Below are 20189 nucleotides of genomic sequence, written 5' to 3' on the forward strand. Positions count from 1 at the left end.
GGTCCGCCCGAATATGTTCAATTATTGTTTACGGGTCCTATATTTTCCAAGACACCTCACTCAGCTTTACCGGTATATCTGAATACATGAGCAGAGAGAGATAAAAAATTGAAAGCAATATGCAATTCCCGATCATATTGACCGATCCAATCATGAATGATTGAAATTTTTCGCGAAATAAGCCGACTAACTAAAGAGTCCAACAATTTGTGCTAAAAAGTAGTGGTAAAGAGGTATCGGGGGAGTTGGGTCTGAGGGGTGCAGAGGTTTGCTTTATCGCCCTATGGGGGGGGGGAGGGTGAAGACCAACGTATTGGGGGGGGGGCTGACGAAGTTCTGTTACGGTCCTTTTGGAATCAAGTCAGAGAAATCACCTTTTTAGTTAGTGAACTCCCCAACATTTAGCTGGAAAAGTGTAATTTCGAGGTCGAGCCGAAAAGTTGACCTTTTTTCTTAGTCAACTTGCCGGTGATTTCAGTATGTATGCCCATTTTTCGGTTCCCAAAATTTGGGGGGCGATGATCGGTGTGGAGTTTGAAAAGGGGGCGTTGAGTCGAAAAAGGTTGGGAACCACTGGCCTAGGCCCTAGGCTAACGTGGGTGTCTGATATTAAAGGCTACTCCAAGTTGTTGTTTCGACCTTCCTATCTTTTCGTTGTATCGCAGTCTTGTGATGTTTTGAAACGATGAAAATATTAAGGCGAAGTAAAGAATAGTTAGATAATCCGATGTGCGCGAATAATTATATCGAGACGGCCGAATCGTTGGACGAGGCCGTTCACAATTCCATTTGTGTGCCTTGGAGTCGACTTTTATCAACATACACCAACCAAAACTATGTCAACAAAAGGATTTCGTGTACCACCTAAAATGCATGAACGCTCTCTCAACCCTCATTCACGAAATTTCATGCTGGTGACGTCATATTTTGTGATACGATTGTTGATATACAGTGTTCTTTCCAATTCTCTACTAGTTGCTGACGGTTACCCCAGACGAGTGTCAGCCGAAAATATTCGAGTTCATTTCAATATCAATATACTGTTCGATTGTATATTGAAGATCTGTACCTCCAAGGAATCGGACACCCACCTTGGCCTAGGCGATGTAAAGAGGAGGCATGCACACTGAATGAAAGTAAAGAAGATAGTATAGAAAAGGCAGCGACAAGAAATAGGCCAGCATGTCACGGGAAGCGAGATCGATAGGTCAGTCGTGGTTAGGGTTAGTTCGGATATCAATAATTTTCACTATCCGGATAACGGATATATCCGGATATTTTGGAATTTATCTAACCGGTTAACCGGATAATAACTGCTAAAAGACAATCGATTTCATTAGGTCTGCATGTAAAACGGATCGCAAAATCATTACACAGTGTTATTGTAGAGTATACCTACCTACGCGCGCAGTATGAGCGAATACGAGAAAAACCACGCAAATTTAATGTTCACTGCTTCTGCAATGCCCTCTCTATAAAGCACAGATGCATCAATTGTGGGATCCTGTAGCCGGGACCGGAATTTTGTAACAAAGAGTCCACGTTCATTGAATGCTTTTTCAGCTTCCACAGAAGTGGGCTGAATAGAAAGCAGCGCTTCGTAGAGAGTCAAAAGGTTGGCAGGTCGTACGCCGGAAACTTCAACGGCTTTACATCCTTTTGACCATCCTTATGTTTAGGTTTGGAGTACTAGAAAGACGGCTAGCTGATACTGGAATTGATGCCGACATAATACCTCGCTCTAATTCACGTGATCAGGCACGCAGCCAGCCGAAAATGTAGGGGGATTGAAATAAAATCAGGGGGTTTCGATCTTTTTTTTTCGAATTAATCATCAGCGGAAATCAATTACGCTTGCACGCACGCACATTTTTGCGAACATTCGATGTCATTCAGTTTCGCGGTGTCACTCTCAGAATCACTAATTAGAATACACTTAACGGCATATCGTCAACAAGCCATGAAGAGATAGGAGCCAATGCATGCTGGGTCCGAGATGGTTACGCCAGCGATTATATCGTTCGTAGGCCTATTGCAGATGCGATTGTGTAGGTCAACGATAATATCGTGAGCACCAAGCCAATCAAGATTAGAGGTCGACCGATATTGATTTTTACAGGCCGATACCGATACCGATATTTCGACGCTCACAAGGCCGATAACCGATATCATAGGCCGATATTAATATGGATGGAGCAGAGAACTATTTCGCCAAAAATATTATATATTAGGCAAGGTGGCACTTGTTCATGCCACAGAAAGGTGAACAACAAACGAGAAAACTGAAATCGAAAAGACTTTATTGCTTAATTGTGAACATTCGTTGAAATTTGGGATAACCCGAAAATCAAAACATGATACAGAATTGCAGATCAGTTCAGAAAAGGTAGATTGTAGTTAGATATAAAATATCGGTCGCGATATCGGCCTAGATTGGCCGATACCGATATTCGAGAAAGTTCCAAATATCGGCGCCGATAATCGGCCAAGCCGATAATCGGTCGACCTCTAATCAAGATGCGATTGTGCAGGCCAGCGATGGAATAGTGTGTACACTGCACATGGCCTATTGCAGATGCGATTCTTCAATCCAGTGGAACTATCGGCTTGTTGAAGACGCGATAAATCAGGCCAGAGACGATAGCCGAGCGCGCGGCAATCAATGACCTAATTTAACGATCTTCTCAGCAGGAGATCGCGTCACATTACATTATGCGATGTGTACAGACGCATCTCGCTAATTGGCAACACGCTTCTCGGTAATCGGCCGCGCCAACACTGAATACGACTTATTGAAGCTTACTAAAACGTGTAAAATGCATTAGCAACGATTCTTTTTTATCCGGTTAACCGGCAGAAAAATATCCGGATATCAGATAGTGAAAATACCTGCGGTTAACCGGTTAACCGTTATCCGGATAATCCAACCCTAGTCGTGGTCCGGTAATCTTGAGGATGGACACTTCGAAATCAGACTTCCACCTGGCCTAGGCGATGTAAAAATGGAGGCAAGCACATTGCACACTGAATGAAATGTAATGTGAAAGACTACTCCAACTCCTTTCGACAAGGTGTCCGCCTCTTATCTTTTCAATCGGTGTTTTGATCTGGCCTGACTCTGATGTTGAAATATTTAAACCTTTCCCTTAACCCCGAATATCATTATTCGTACGTAAAGAAAACTTGGCTACGTATAATAATATCGCATCCCCTCGTAACATTATTGATAACTAAGTATAGGTTATAAGTTAAGTAAGCTAAGTACAATTCCATCATAGCTACGTTGTAAATTGCTATGATTCCATTATGGAATGTGACCCTAGTCACATTCCATAATTCCATAGTTATAGCAATGCGGCAATTCAGCAGCCGCGTGGCGTTTGGTGTGTGGTCTTCAAGCACCGACCACAGTCGTATTGCTGATGTGACGGCGCCAATCGATATCGTAGATCGGGCGTATAATGTGGAGATTTTGGACAGATAGTATGTTATTTCTTGCGTTCCAGATTGTTGTTGACTAGCAAGACTTGATTTTTATCCTTGCTATGTCGTGAAAAAATGAGATATTGTCCACAAAAACTGTCAGCGCAATGCGCCAAGTAGATACGGTAGGGTTATAACAGGAATAGGGTGACAGGGTATGTCACTTGACACTTAAGAATGGCCTGTTTCGTAGGGATAGCATACGTCCTCTTTTAAGAGGATTTGTCCTCTTTTTTGACTTGTTTGAAAGTGTCCTCGGAGGACGCCCTTTTGTCCTCTTTTTTGAGATTTTGTCCTCTCTTGAAAATTTAGGTCAGACATAGAGCAAATCGCGAGTGATATGCCGTAAATTAGCACAGAACTGATGCTCCGGCGGGTATTTCGGAGTGAAAAACGGTTATTCTAGCTCTGGAAAGATGACTTTTTTTTTTTTCGTCAACCGATCACAAAGTGGGAAAAATTCACCGGTTTTTGAGAATTCTGCTGTTTTGCAATCTCAAATTTCTGAAAAAGTGTCCTGTTTTTAGATTTCCAAAATATGGTAAGCCTACTGTTACATCATTCTATATCTATCATTTTCATTTCAAAATTACTGTTAGTTGATGGTTTTTTAGTTGGTTGGAATAGCTAATTGAATTATTGCAGTTTCCCTTCGGATGTGATGAAATCTTGGACGTAAGCCTCTCGACTTGAGACGTAAAGAAAATAGAACTTTGATTATCTATCAATGTGTTAATGCCCACTCTGTCAAGTCCCTCTCGGTAAAAATATTCTGATCGGTTCGTATTATGTTTTATCAATTTACCATAAGATTGTGACGCAATGCAACGCAACAGTAAGAAAGTATTTTCAAGGATGCACCGTATCGTTATTAACTGATCACATAATTCACGTTATGGTGCTATGGAGTAAGAATTTTCATGCTTCTTCAGTATGTTTGGCAATGTTCACTTAGAACATCGATCAACCATGTTTCCCACGAATATATATGTTCTGATCAGTGTTGCCCATAACTGTCAATTCTTATGATGTTGATGTTTAGTGCATAATCCAATCATTAAGGGTGGGGTCTGTGGTGCTTTACATATCTGGTACACGTATACCAAATCTCTGCTCTGTGTGAATCAGCGATTGGCATTGTAAGTGGTTGGACTCAGCCAGGATGTACCGGTTCTCTGAAATTTGTTACATGACTTTTAGTAATGGAACTATAGCCGAATGACGAATAATATGACTTTTATGATGGAAACGGCTGACCACCGATAGGGATTGGGATTGTGATTGTGATATCGATCTCGCATTCTGACACATGTCACCTTTTTTGTCTACTGTCCTTTTACTTTTCATTCAGTGTGCGTGCCTCCTTTTTTACATCGCCTAGGCCAGGTGGGTGTCTGATTTCGAAGACTAGGCTATAGGCTACTGCACCTTCCTGTCTTTCATTGTATCACAGTCTTGTGGTGTATTGACATGATAAAATTTTTAGCAATAAATTGAATTGAATTGAATTCAATTCTTATTATGAAGTAACCAACACAGCAGTAAAAAGACATTCCTATAGTGTCATATTTGAAATCTTATTATGAAATAACCAATGCTGCAGTAAAAAGATAATCCTAGTGTCATATTTCGTTCAAAAGGGTATCCGGCTGGCTTGAAAGAAGACAATTAGATCTTTAATGTGTTGTTTTGCCTCAAGTGGATTTAGGCTATTGGAAAATGGAATTGGACTGGATTTTACACTCGATTAGTTTACAATTGAATATTATATTCATATTGAAATAAACCCGAATATTTTCGGCTGCTACTCGTCAGGAGTAATCGTCAGCAACTATAGTAGAGAATTGGAAAGAACATTGTATGTCAACAATCCTGTCACCAAATATGATGTCTACGGCATGAAAGTTTGAATAATTGAGGCGAAGAGATCAATCAGAAGCTCAGGAATTAATGATTTCAAGTCTAGACCATTAAATCACCCCGTGTTACAACAATCATGTGTCCGTGATTCTGAAGTTTATGCTATTTTGTTGCCTGTTTTGTTATTTTGCGATGATGAATAAAAAATTCTCTCTCTCTATATATATATTGGCTAACTGAATAATGTATTCATATTGAAATGAACCTTGATGTTTTTGGCTGACACTCGTCAGGGCTAATCGTAGAGTCATGAATTATGAATTTCATGGCGGTGACGTCATATTTAGTGATACGAATATTGATATAGGCCTATACAAAGTTCTTCACTATTCTCTTCTATAGTTGCTGACAAGTGTCAGCCATAAATGATCTGGTTAATTTCAATATGAAAATGAATGTTTTGTACCCCCAAGAGTCACTCCTAATTCTATAAATGTTATTTGAACTTGCAGTTGTATACTAATTTAGCAGGATGCCTGCAGTTTCCCGAGGCGATGGCATGCGTGGACTTTCTGTATTTATTGCTGATATCAGAAATTGTAAGTTACATGATTAGGCTACATCTCATTGAGTTGTTAATATTGCTTCAATTTTCTTAACGGTACAATAGGGCTACTCAAAATTAACATTTTCTTCAAATTTGACCGGCTACTTGATGACATTGTTACATTGCCTAAAAAACGCTGTAGGCTACACCATTCCAACCTGTAGAAAATTTTGGATTTGATAAAATAGTAGCGCCTATTTACAGTGGCCAATTTCATCGTGAATAATGATAGAATTTTCCATTTTTATCCAATCCAAAATTTTCTACTGCAATAACTTTGCTTCTACGGGTTGGAATTGAGCCTAATTCGTTATGCATTGTTCTTCGACATCCTAACAATGTCATGAGCAGACAGTAAAGTTTGAGAGCAAAGGTTATTTTTGAACGGCCTACTGTAGAAATTGCTCGGATTTGACATTCTGGATCGAATAATCGGATCCTAGTTCGAACCATGTTGTCGGCTGTAACTTGGGAGAGATACTCCGTACCAACGCCAGCAGATCAATGGTTGCTGGTTTGACTTAATAAGTTCCCAATTGTTGGTTTGTTGAGGCTCTTGGCGATTACCAGGGCTGAACAGAATTGAGTATATGAGCGATTTGATTCTGAATTGAGTATTAGGATTTGAGTCTAGTATTTGAGTTGATCTCAACAGCTCAAAATATGTGACACCTTCTATGCTACGAAAAAGAATAAAATGACAGTTCTACAATTTATTAAAGATCATTTGGTCTGTTTCTTATTTCATTGCACTTTGTGACAATGCTGTGGGTTCATCACGACTTGACAGATATGTCACTTCCAGTACCGTGGGTAGCTTTGTACTTCATGTTTCGTAGGCTATGCTGCGATACGACCAATCGAGGTTTCAAAGCCTTCTTAGTTGAAATAGTATCGAAACTATAGCTTTAGTTGATGAATTAACTTAGTGACAATGAGTGTATAACTTCAGTACTTTGAAAAATAATCTCCCTCTTACTCGATTTGAGTCGTTAAAATTAGTACTCGATTTAGATTCAAGTACTCAATTATTATGCCCAGCCCTTACGAATATGTGTAAACAGCCTGGAATTATATCAAAATGGTACCAATGGAAAACTTGCCTCAATGATTTCCGGCCTGGAGGATCTAAATCATAATCTAGTGACCTAAACCTGATGCATGTCATGCTATGTCCTGGCACCGAAACGGCTGGAGTCCAATAGTCCCACTTCAATGGGGTTGAGTGGACCATTCAGGAAACGCAAGTCCCGACTCAATGCAAAGAGTAATGCAGCTGTTAGACTTAATTCTGTTAACGACCTATATTTTTCGTATGTTTTTTTTGAGATTGGGGTAGTTCTTTATGGAACAACTTGCTCAAAGAAATGCGAAGTGTTTAGTGTTGATTTAAGAAATAATTTAAAAATGATGCTTGGTTTGGATTTAATTCAGTGAACTACGTATAGTTTTTGTTTTATTTTTTGGGATGGGGTTAATTCTATATGGAACAAATTACACAGCTGAGATGCTTCATGTCGATTTAAGAAATAATTTGTAGCCCTTTAAGATATCAAGTAATTGATTGTGTCAAATTATCGTATTCAATAATAATCGGCATAAATTTTCACCCACTCCAGCTTACGTTGTTATTTGCCAGTTTTAATACTGTGAGTAATGACATGCTTGAATATATTAGTGAGTTTGATAACCTAATTGGTGGTAAAACAAAAATATATAGCCTACCTAAACCACTCTCTGGTAATGAAATTGAGCTCTGGTATCAGAAGATCATGCCAGGCCTCGAAAATGACAGATGTTTTTGGTTTGCATTTCAGGCAAAAGCAAGGAGGCAGAAAGTAAACGAATCAACAAGGAACTGGCAAACATTCGCTCAAAATTTAAAGGTGATGTTCGTAGCGACTAGTCGATGAAATTTTCAAACTGCCATCAACCGTCACGGAAGCAATTCGCCGGCCAGTATAATTTCCTGATTGCTTTACAGTCAGAGCCAGAAAGTGTTTAGATTTTCCAAATAAGATTAGAATTAGAATTATAGCTACCGTTGCACGTTTTTTCAAATTAGATTATTATTACAATGATTGCATTCACAAAAGTTTGAATTCCGAATCAGAAAGCAATGCAGCAAAAATCAAGTCCAGTTCAAATCAGAGTTGATTCTCTGAGAATGACAAATGTTTGTACACCAAACTTGGCTCATTTTGTAAGATACAGTTCTCCTGCAGCATTTTCAGGAAAACCAGATACGGTATTAGATAAGAATTAAAATTAGAGCATTGAAGCATTTAAAATTTAGGTTAGAATTAGAATTACTGAATTCCATAAACTAATTTAAAATTTGAAAATGTCTGTACACAGAGCTTGGCTCGTTTTGCACTATGTAGTTCTCCCGTAACATTTTCAGTAAAATCACAAATTAGATTTGAATTATCAATTGAGAGCAAAGAAGCATTTCAGGAATTAGACTAGATTTCGAGGACTGGCATTATGCTCCAGTCATTGGAAGTATGTTTAGTTGTTCACATCAGACTGACATCACTTACAGGAGACAAAACGATAGACGGATATAGCAAGAAGAAATATGTGTGCAAGCTCCTGTTCATCTTTCTTCTTGGCCACGACATTGACTTTGGCCACATGGAAGCCGTCAATCTGCTGAGTTCGAACAAATACACGGAGAAGCAGATTGTGAGATTTGCAATGTAGATGTTGTCCATGTCTTGCTGTTGCTATCGCACGATTTTTGCAGGGCTATCTTTTCATCTCGGTGCTGGTGAGCTCAAATTCCGATTTGATCAAGTTGATCATTCAGAATATCAAGGTGGGTATCTCCTGTTTTTATCAGTGACCGTCAGGACTGAGCGAAATAGAGTTACTGAATGATTCGATTCTGGATAGAGCATTTGGCTTCGAGTCGAGTAGGCCTATCGCGCATGATGATCTCTTAATAATATGAGTGATGAAGAAATATGTACCTTTTATGTATGTACCTTGAAGTCAAATTTCGCGTCATATGCAGAACAATCTGGCTTTGGCCGTGGTAACCAAATTTGTCTCCCTGGATGTTCTAACATTTTGTCCGCCCAATCGCCCCCTTGTATCTCAAAATTTACCACGTTGGGAATCACTGGAACGTACTCGATGTTTTCTACGCTGCAATTTGACCAATCGAGGTTTACCTTTCACTGCTGAAAATAGTATCGGAATTATGATTGCGGTTGATAAATTTACTCTTCGTGGTCACTGGTCAAGAACGTGTAATTTCAGTTCTCTTGAAAATCATTTCACAATACTAGACCGAACCGTTAGAATAAGTATTTGATTCAGATTTCTATTGAAATTGTTTAGAACGATATCTCATCGCCAAACCCAATCCACGTCAACCTGGCCCTGCACTGCATCGCCAACATTGGATCACCGGAGATGGCAGAGGCTTTTGCCCCGGAGATACCGAAGCTGCTTGTTTCGCCGTGGGTCACGTTTTATTTACTTAATTGCATCGTTTTTTAATGGCTGGATTGATTTTTAGAGACACAATCAACATTGTCAAACAATCTGCCGCGCTCTGTCTGTTACGTTTGCTGAGAACCGCACCAAACTGCCTCGCACCTGGAGAATGGTCTTCCCGGGTCATTCATCTGTTGAATGACCAGCATATGGTTGGTGTCAAAATTTGTACTATGTACAATGTACATGTACAAGCCACTGCCTTTTAAAAATGCGCAACTACGACTGGAACGAACGACCTTGAAATGTCATGTACGACTAACTCGGTAAAACCAATCTAACAGGATTCAATCCTGAAGCATCGGTCGCTTTTCAGAATCCTCAACTACTAGAAGTAGAACTGATCACTTTTCAAGATCTGCATCTAAAACTAGAATTACTCACTTTTCCGATGCTAGAATTATAACTACTCCTCAAAATCCACGACTAAAAGTAGAACTAGTCACTTTTCAAAATCTTTAACTAGAGCTACAACTATCTACAGAAAAAAAACAGTAGTTAGTTGACTGGCAGTGTCAACTATCTAGATTGGTAGTTTGTACAAATGTGATTGGTGTAGTTGCGTAACTGTTCTTTTTCAATTATAAATTTTCATAATGGTTCTGTGTAATCGATTTCAGGGCGTTGTGACGGCCGCGACCAGTTTGATTCATTCTCTCGCCCAACTGAATCCTGACGAATATCGTGGCTGCGTTTCTCTGGCCGTGTCGCGATTCAGCCGCATTGTTACCTCCACTTATACAGACCTGCAGGTGCGTGTGTTGCATGTTCTTCCGATAGCCTACCATTGAATAACATATTGAATGATATTGAGCTGAAGCCAAATTTTTTTGCTGATACTTGTCAAAGGTGATCGTCAGCAACACAATTGAAATGAACATTGTATCTTGTATGTCAACAGTCGTGTCATGAAATATTCGTATGTCGTATCTTTGATGGTACAGAGGACTGGAGCTCAAGTAGAAATAATGCCATATGTTTCTACTCAGATGCAAGCAGACATTGGGATTTGGAAGTCAGCGTTGGTACTTGAGTAGATGGAATGCCAGAAAACGTCTTGCTTGAGTGCTTTTCAGACATTTCCTAATTCCGCTTCAAGTAGTTTTGGTATATCTTGGGAAGTGCTACTTCTATTTCTAATTGCTAAGAAATTTGAGTATCGATTCTGATTACTAAATCACCTCCATGACTTTTACTTCTATTTGAGCGTAAGGCAGAGGTAATTATCAGGAACTAGTAGAGAATTTGTTGACAAGATCATTGTTGTTACACAAGTTTTTCCGATTGTCTACTAGTTGCCAGCAATGACTTGGTTCTGTACCGTCTGCTTCTAGAGCAGCGTTTCTTAACCTTTTTAGCGGCTCGTATCCCTTGAGATTTCCATAAGATATTTCGTACCCCTGTGCATTTTCGACACAACTGGTACCTATATAGTAAAATCAAAAAGACCATTGACATGAAACCATGCGTGACTCGTCGAAAATATTTGAATTGAATAAATCTGTCAAGAAAATATTCCAGATTTTGTCAGTTGGTGTTTCTATTTTGGGCTCTAGATAGCGCACAGACCTCATTCCACAATGCATCTTGCACCCCTTGATTTGGAACCCCGTGTCCTAGAGTCTGTTCAAATGATAGTCTGTTTCGTTGCAGGATTACACGTACTATTTTGTCCCGGCGCCGTGGCTCAGCGTCAAGCTGCTGAGGCTTCTGCAATGCTATCCGGTTCCGCGTAAGTTTCTGCATCAGTCAAAGATCCATTATCTTCTGTAACACGTTCCTCTGTTTTGTAGAGGAACCTGCCATTAAAGGTCGCCTGGTCGAATGTCTGGACGTGATCTTGAACAAATGCATGGAGCCGCCGAAATCCAAGAAAGTTCAGCATTCCAACGCAAAGAACGCCGTTCTTTTCGAGGCCATCTCTCTCATCATACATATGGACAGGTTTGTCGTGTTCTTTTGTGTGGCGTTCTTGCAGCCATTGCTAGCTCAGGGTCATCGCTACTGACAGTGGCGTAGCCGGGGGTGAATTTTGTGGGTTCGAACCTATCCCATTTCACACTTTCACCGGTCAAATTCCGGTCATATTCAAATGAGTTGCTTCGGAATTGAATGTAGTCAGCTGTGTATCGGTAAGTTGCGGATTTAAAAAACCCAGTAGTTTGTACAAGTCTGGCCGGAGGAAAACAAAAACTTTACAAACAGGCCTCAGCATGACACTTTCCTCCGCAGTACATCTGAAACTTGAAATTTCTCTTTAGCGACCCGAATCTGCTGGTCCGAGCGTGCAATCAGCTGGGCTCTTTCCTCCAGCACCGAGAAACAAACCTCCGTTATCTGGCTCTGGAGAGCATGTGCATGTTGGCCGGGTCGGAGTTCTCTGCCGAGGCAGTCAAGAAGCATCGGGAGACCGTCATCAATGCGCTCAAGGTGACGTTATGAGGAAATAAGCCGGGTATAATAGGTTGAGTTAACGTTGCTACTCAAGTTCGGTATACAACTGAAAAATGTGTTGATATTGGCACCGGAAAAGCACATGTACATTGCATTTCGCGACAGTGCTGTAAGTCGGTCACGACTTGACAGATACGTCGTTTCCAGTAACGTACGTAGATTTGTACTACGTGTTTTGTATGTTGCGACACGACCATTGCAGAGGAAAATAGTGTCGAAAGCATCATTTTCGTCGATAAATTAACTCCAACTGGCAAAGAGAGTATCATTTCCACACTGGAATGAATCATCTCTCCTTACCCGACTCGAATCGGTGAATTTAAGCTGGGTTCAGATCCGAGTGCTCGAATTCTGTGGAAATAAGCAGAACTAAATTGATTGACAGACGGAGCGCGACGTGAGCGTACGCCAACGAGCAGTCGATCTACTGTATGCGATGTGCGACAAGACTAACTCTGAGGAAATCGTGGCGGAGATGCTGGCTTATTTGGAACTGGCCGACTACGCCATACGGGAAGAGATGGTGCGGATAGATGTGTTTTGTAGACGTTATGTTGTTGCCACACTTGTATAAACTACTGGATTTTCAAATCGCACAACTAGTTCTACTCCATTTCCAAAACTTGCAACTAGAACTAGGACTGCTCACTTTTCAAAACTTGCAATTTGAATTAGACTGCCGGTATTCACTTTCCAAAACTCGCAACAACAACTATACCTAGAAGTAGGCCGACTCACTTTTCAAAATTTGCAAGAACTGGAACTACTCAAAAAGCAGTAATTAGTTAGTTAACTCGATTGGTATTTTTTGCAAGTGTGCTTGTTGTGCTCACTCTGTGTCATTCAGGTTTTGAAAGTGGCCATCCTGGCAGAGAAGTACGCTTCCGACTATCGTTGGTACGTGGACACCATCTTGCAACTGATCAAGGTGGCAGGAGATTATGTTTCCGAGGAAGTCTGGCATCGCGTCATCCAGATCGTGATCAATCGAGACGACGCGCAAGGATACGCGGCAAAGACCGTTTTTGAGGTATCGCCATGACAACCGACACATGTAGAGTCTGTCCGGGTAACCCAGGTTGAGAACCACTGCTCTACAGCCTCTAATGGCCGATACCGATATTTCTTTCAAAGTGGGATGTCGGTTTGATAATACATTTTCAAAGTCGCCACGGTTGGTACTCGATTTGTCGTCAGTTTTTACCCATGCAGAAATAGCGATTTGCAAGGAAAATGATACGTATTACAGGCCTAAAAAACTTGGGATTGGAATGGAAGTAATCTAAAAAGATAGGTTTGAATAAGTACGCAAAATCTACTTGATTACTCTGAAATCGAACACGTAGGCCTATCTATTTTGCAGAACCTCCAGGCGCCGGCCTGCCACGAAAACATGGTCAAAGTGGGCGGCTATATTCTCGGGGAGTTTGGCAACCTCATTGCGGGGGACCCCCGCTCTTCCCCGCTGGTCCAGTTCGACCTGCTCCATTCCAAGTTCCATCTGTGCACCCCCTCGACGAGGGCCCTCCTCCTCAGCGCTTACATCAAATTCATCAACTTGTTTCCGGAGATCAAAAAAAACATCCAGGTAGCCGTTGGAAATTCGACTTGAAAAACTGGATCATTTTACATGTCTCATGAGACTTGAAACGAAATGCTGGAAATCTAATTCTAATCTGATTTGTGAAATGTTTTTTATGCTCTCTGATTTTAATCTGGTTCTCCTGAAAATGCTGCATCATGCGAATCGAGCCAAGCTTGTTGTACAGACATTTTCCATTGTCGTGCTGATGAGACTGGAATCTGATTTGTTTCCGCCAATTCAGTGACTTGATTTCTGATCTAATTTGGAAATAGCTGTGTCGCTACAATTCTAATTGTAGTGTAATTTTGGGAAAAATCAGAATTCCAATGTTAATTGGAAAAGATCAAAATTATTTATTTGTTCAACCTTGGTGTCGTAAGCACCAGTAGGTAAAGCTTTAGTTTGTTTGTCGCAGGACGTTCTGAACAACAACAACCAATTGCGTAATGCTGACGTGGAGCTCCAGCAAAGAGCCCTGGAATACCTAAAGTTGAGCTCGATCGCGTCCCAGGACGTCCTGGCCACCGTCTTGGAAGAGATGCCGCCTTTCCCAGAGCGAGAATCCTCCATTCTGGCCAAACTCAAGAAGAAAAAGCCTTCCTCGGCTAGCGTGAGTCACCCACCCCCCGATTTCGGCTTGTGTTTTTCGCGATATCGTCAACTGTACTTGAGCTTGTAGGGCTGTTCAAAAGCGAATTATTTTCCAAATATCACTGGCTACTTGCTTAAATTGATAGGTTGTCTGAAAAAAAACACTACACTTCAAATTTGGCTCAATTCAAACCTGTGGAAGCATGTCTGGGATTTGAGAAAAGCAGTATTTACTGTGTGAAATTCTATCCTCACCCAATTAAAAAAGAAATTGAATAGCAGATGAGCAAATAAAACTGAAAATAGAATCGGTCTTTGAAGTTCATTGACATGACAATGTGTCGGCAGGTTATTGAGAAAGAAAAAAAAGAAGATTCTCCGTCTAACACAAAAGCCGCGTCCCCACCGCCACAGGTTTCTGTCCCAAAGGTAAGCTTTTCTTGTAACGACGAGAGCCCCCTCGTTCATTTTCATGACAACTGCAGCAAAACGAAGCCGTGGACCTTCTGGGTCTGGGATCTCCGGCTCCGGCCGAAAAGCAAAGCTCGTTTCTGGTGGACGTTTTTGGTAATCAAGCAGCGACGGAGCCTCCGGTGTTGGATACAAACATCCCAAAGTATGAAATTATTTTCATTCCAGCTACTCAAGTAGGGGCATCGGAACTCAAGTAGAAGTAATAATAATAATAAAACTCATATTGTACCGGTATACAAAATACACATTGTACAGTAGGGTGGTTCGAAAATAACTTTTTTCTCCAAATTTCACAGACTATTCGATCAAATTGATGGTTGCCTAAAAATACGCTGCGCATCAAATTTGGTTCAATTCTAGATTTGAAAAAAAAAATTATTCACGGTGCGAAATCGTTCGATTATTAATTATAGAATTGCCCATTGTAAATACTATTTTTTCCAGGTCCATAATTCTGAACACCATTAACTTAACTACTATCGGTTGGAATTGAGCCAAACTGGCTACGCATCGTTTTTTAGGCAACCAATTTCGTGGAGTATCCAGTTTGAATTTCAAAAAAAATGTTATTTTCTTTCATAAAAATAGCTTCGCTTCTACAAGTGGGAATTGAGGCAAACATATTATTCGAATTCGATTATTCTAATTTTCATGCCACTGATGTCATATTTCGTAATACGATTTATGATATACAATATGCCCTCGAAATGTCTGCTAGTTCCTGACAATTACCCCTGTGTGTCAGCCAAAGCTATTCTGGTTCATCCAATAGCAATGTATGATGCAAGTGGATATTGGAGTTGTGTACCTGTAAGCGGTGGCTGAAGTGGAAGTTGGAGTAATCTAAAACCGTAATGATTTGAGTGAGTTCTTGGATAAAGTATGCTTTGTCACTGAACTCTGTGACTTGTGTTGACGGTAGCCTTTTGATTTTTTGACTTGTTATTCAGCGCTGACAGTGGGGGGATTCCGGAAAGCTATTTGAGGTGATTGTTGCCGTTGTGTCCAATTTTCGTGGCTTTAATTCTGTGTGAAGAGAATTTCGCAGGACGAGTGTCTCGTTTCGTCCGTAATTTGCATTTCCGTCGTTCCGTTTGATGTGACTAAGGCTTGGCTAAATCGAGTGCCTGAGTGATTTCATTCTGAATCGAGTATTAGGTTCTGTGTCGAGTGTTTAAGAATCGCTCATTATCAAGTCATGATAGTATGTAAGACGAAAGTTGAAATCTGTACCTTTTCTGCGATTACAAACAATATAATCCCATTTCCACATCGCATTAAAGATCATTTGTCATTTTTTCAACCAATCCAATTTCATTGCACTTCGTGACAATGCTCTGTGTTGATCTTGACTTCACAGATATGTGATTTCCATTAACCGGCATAGCTTTGTGCTATATGTTTCGTATGCCACGATACAACCAATCGCGGTATCAAGGCTTACACAGTGGAAGATAGTATCGAGGCTATCATTCTTGTAAATCAATCGACAATGGCGAGGAGCATCTAATATCAGTACTCGAAAAATCATATCTCACTACACAATCATTAGGATTAGCACTCGATTCAGATCGGACTACTCCAATCATTGTGTCCAGCCCTAGATATGAAAATAGTCTGCTTGGTGCGTCAATCCTCGATCTACCACAGTGACGATTCTTTGCCACAAGACCTACCTTTCTCTGATGACTGTCAAGCTCTCGCAATGGACGGCGACTTCGAACAGGCGACCTACCCGTTTGATTCGAGCGGCATGTGTGATGAAACAATGTCTCCCGATGACACGAGTGTAGATTTGTAAGACGTAGAAAGATTGAGTTTTCAAATTGATCTTGAAAACGAATTTTGATATCGTCTGTTCAACTCCTCGGAACACAATTACTGTGTTTACAAAATGCGCAACCAGAACTAGAACTGGAACTACCCGCTCTTCCAAACTCGCAATTCTGACTGGAATGACTCACTTTTGAAAACGACCCGAACAAACCAGTAGTTAGTTGACCGTCAAGTACCTAGCTTTGTAGTTTGTTCAATTGTGCGTTTGAAAATTTTTCTCTGTTTATTCTATGTGAATTTATTTCTGTTCAGATTCATTTGCAAGCACAACGGAGTTCTGTTTGAAAACGACGTTATTCAGATCGGCGTCAAGTCCGAGTACAGAGAACATCTCGGTGGGTGACCGTTGTGATGTCGCGATACAGACTACTCGAGTCGTTTGAAAAGTAGATTTGGTCGAATGGTCGGATATTTCTAGCAGTCCATCTCGGAGGAGGCTACTTCCGAAAATTTGCGACCAACGCGAATCGCCAAATGAAACTAGAAATACAGCTATTTGATGCAATTTTTGATAACAGATTGTCTTTTCCTGACACTGTGGCTATTTCGACCTCAGTTGTTATGGTCATTTCACCTGTAAGATGATACAATGGTTGGTATACAATATTCTTTTCAATTCTCTACTGCTTGCTGACGATTACCCCTGACGAATGTCAGCCAGAAATATTTGGGCTCATTCCAATATAGATATGCTATACAGTTGTAGAAGTATGAAAAGAAATTTTTTTTTTACTGAAATATGTTGTGTAGAAATGGAAGTAGTTTAATAACATAGCCACTTGAGTGTGTGGGCAAATCCGTAGTGTGGTAATAACTTAATTCATGACTCGAATCACTCTAAGAAGTGAGCTGAACAATAAACAGTCAACACAATGACTTGGACTCAGACTCGAGTTTTAACACGATGAGTCGGACTCGACCCGTTGCGCCCTGTCTTGCAGTCGAGCTTGACTCGGTGAATTGAAAATGACTCGACTTACTCGAATCAAATTGACCTGTGGCTCATAGCCTTGTGAGTTGGATGCAAGCCTGCAAATCCAACTTGTGAACTTGAAAAGCGCAATCACTTTGTTGCTGGCCCCCGTCTCACCGTCTGGTATTGTCACAATAAATCCGGTGAAATCAACTTGAGTACTTGAAATGAGTACTAGCAGTCAATTACTGACCAACTGTGTTGTTCAGGTCGAGTGGGGCTATTCTACGGCAACAAAACCCCGTCTCAGTTATTGGATTTCCGTACCTCCATCAGTCTGCCCTCTGAGACCGAGGGAAAAGTGAGTCTGAACGTTTTTCCGACGCGTGCGCATCCAGTGAACCATCGTTATTTCAGATCAACATCGCTGTGGGCAAAGAAGCTCCTTCGATAGTGGAGGGCGGAGCTCAAGTTCAGCAGATGGTCAACATCGAATGCCTCTCTGATTTTGCGGAATGCCCGATCATCACCATCAGGTTATCTTCATTTCGGTTGGAAGGTTGCTCAGTTGGTTGCCATGGTGTTTGACGTGTTGAATTAGGCATTTGGACGGCCTCTCGTCTCGGTGTATGTTTTCAGCAGTAGATAACGGGGCCTAGCCCCAACACATTATTACATACATGTACCATAGCATCCAGACTTGGACAAGTGGGATGTTTCAGCTTTCCAAATAGATTAGAATCAGAATTACAGCTACCACGTTTTTTTCCAAATTAGAATTGCTCACAATTTTTTAATTAACCAACTGTGTATGCTCCTCGTTTGTAGCTACCAATCTGGAAGCCAGCAGACGATCCGACTAAAGCTGCCCGTGTTGCTCAACAAGTTCTTCCAACCTGCCGAGATGGACTCGCAGGTTTTCTTTGCAAGATGGAAAGCTCTCGGAAAGTAAGAACTGAACTTTGTAGAAAAACATTTCAAACTTCAATGTACGGTTGTGTATTATGTTGATATTGAAATAAACGATTACCCCTACGAGTGTCAGCCAAAAGGATTCGGGTTTATTTCAGTATCAATATATTTTCAATTCAATTGTATGCTGAAGTTTTTCACCTCCATTTTGAACGTTTTCTATAAACATTTCATGATTGCAGGCCCGAGCAAGAGTGTCAAAAAATATTCCCAGCCAGTCATCCCATGGATTCTGAAAGCTCCAAAGCGAAGATTTTAGGTTGAATCTGTCGGTTTGTGTCAAGGTTCAAATCATCTCCATGATCTATTCGCAGGCTTCGGGATGTCTGTCTTGCCAAACATTGACCCGAATCCAGGCAATTTTGTCAGCGCCGGAGTACTGAAGCTCAAAACGGCACAGATTGGCTGCCTCCTGCGACTCGAACCCAACAAACAGTCGAACGTGAGTTGAGATAATACGATTCGGGAACTTTGGTGACCAGAGTGTGATGGCTGGAAAATTTTCAGTGGCCACCATTGGTACTCGAGTAGAATAAAGGTAAACTAGTCGAGCAGAAATAGCAGTCCTCTAGTAAGTAAAAGATTATTTAGGCCTAATTTTGCCTGAAAATCGAAACCTGTCTTGCAGAAGTAGAAGTAATCTAAAACAAAACCTTGAGAAAGTAGTTCAAGTAGACAAATTTACTTGAAGTACATGTACAACGTTACGGTCTCCTCTAATTATTGCTACAGTTTTGCCAGATTAGATTGGATTTAGTATCACCAGATTTGCAAAACCTCATAATTCAATTCCGAATCAGAAAGACGTGTAACAAAAACCGAGTTCATTTCATATCGAACCATGGTTGATTCTCATAAGCACGAGAATGGAAAATGTCTGTACAGCAAGCTTGGATCGTTTTGCACGATACAGTTCTCATGTGCCATTTTCACAAAAACGAGATATTAGATTAAAAGCAAACTGGAGCATAGAAACATTTCACTAATTGCTATCAAATTAGCTGCATTTTGTTCTCATTTATGTTATTAAAAAACTAGAACTGACTATCCAGTTATCAAAATCTGTTTGACAGATGTACCGCATGACTCTGCGCTCCAGCAACGAAAACGCCGCCAAATCTCTCGTCGCTCTTCTCTTTGAGCAGTTCTGAACGTTTGGAATCATGATGACCAAGCTATTATTTTGTCACAGGCTGCACTGCTCGATTACGTTTCATTCCGTGCTTTGATGTCATTCTAATAAGAATATTGCGTCGGGACGACACCCCCGTTTTGGGCCGTCTGGTGCTCAAGTGCATTTTCTCATATATCGAGAGATGACATCAATCATTATATCTCGGTTTATTGATCACGTCATTGTATGATTTCCGATTATTGTGAGACATCTAGTATATTACGAATAAACCAAATTGTATATGAATCGTATCAGTTTATTTATAATATCATCGGATCAAAAACACAAGATTGCGATACAGGAAAAAACATAGGAAGTTGTCGAGACGGTTTGGAGTAGTCTTCGAAATCAGACGCCCACCTGGCCTAGGCGATGTGGAAATTCGGCATTCGCGCTGAACGGTAAGTAAAAAGAAGATAATATAACGCAGAGGTCTCAAACACGCGGCCCGCCAGAGCATTTTGTGCGGCCCGTGACGACATTTTAGATTTTTACAAATTTGACAATATATAAGTATCACATATATCTTTTCAGGTTATAAAGTGTAAATTCCCTCTAAAATTGCTCTGAAAGCCTGAAACTATTCATCAAACTTCGCTATCACATCAATTGCAAACGCTACCATGCAGTGGAAGATTCACTAGGCTATTTCGCCACATTTTCACTTCATAATGATAAAACCTGACCCTTAGACGATTCGTGACTGAAATTTGTGAGTCGGATTTGGACACGA

The 20189-nt window shown here is 40.7% G+C and overlaps 1 protein-coding gene across 3 annotated transcripts; it reads left to right on the top strand.

The window, feature by feature from the left end:
- Positions 1-5847: 5847 nt before the first annotated feature.
- On the top strand, positions 5848-19702 carry LOC145445904 (AP-2 complex subunit alpha-2-like). 3 transcript variants are annotated; one of them, XM_080324062.1, is made up of 24 exons: positions 5848-5942; positions 7768-7836; positions 8496-8638; positions 8700-8771; positions 9299-9420; positions 9480-9609; positions 10078-10209; positions 11111-11189; positions 11251-11401; positions 11719-11887; positions 12297-12434; positions 12759-12941; positions 13275-13499; positions 13912-14106; positions 14436-14516; positions 14573-14703; positions 15512-15547; positions 16650-16732; positions 17580-17671; positions 17728-17846; positions 18139-18258; positions 18465-18541; positions 18597-18724; positions 19356-19702. In XM_080324062.1, exons 1-24 carry the CDS (start codon positions 5876-5878, stop codon positions 19431-19433), a joined length of 2820 nt encoding a protein of 939 aa, XP_080180188.1. In that variant the 5' UTR covers positions 5848-5875; the 3' UTR covers positions 19434-19702. The 3 variants fall into 3 exon arrangements, with proteins under 3 accessions (XP_080180188.1, XP_080180187.1, XP_080180189.1); XM_080324061.1 differs by lacking the exon at positions 15512-15547 and adding an exon at positions 16212-16358; XM_080324063.1 differs by lacking the exon at positions 15512-15547.
- The last annotated feature ends 487 nt before the right edge of the window (positions 19703-20189 follow it).

This window comes from Botryllus schlosseri, chromosome 9, assembly GCF_051294905.1.
Source record: "Botryllus schlosseri isolate E-star chromosome 9, Bs_hap1, whole genome shotgun sequence".
In the NCBI taxonomy this organism is placed as follows: domain Eukaryota; kingdom Metazoa; phylum Chordata; class Ascidiacea; order Stolidobranchia; family Styelidae; genus Botryllus; species Botryllus schlosseri.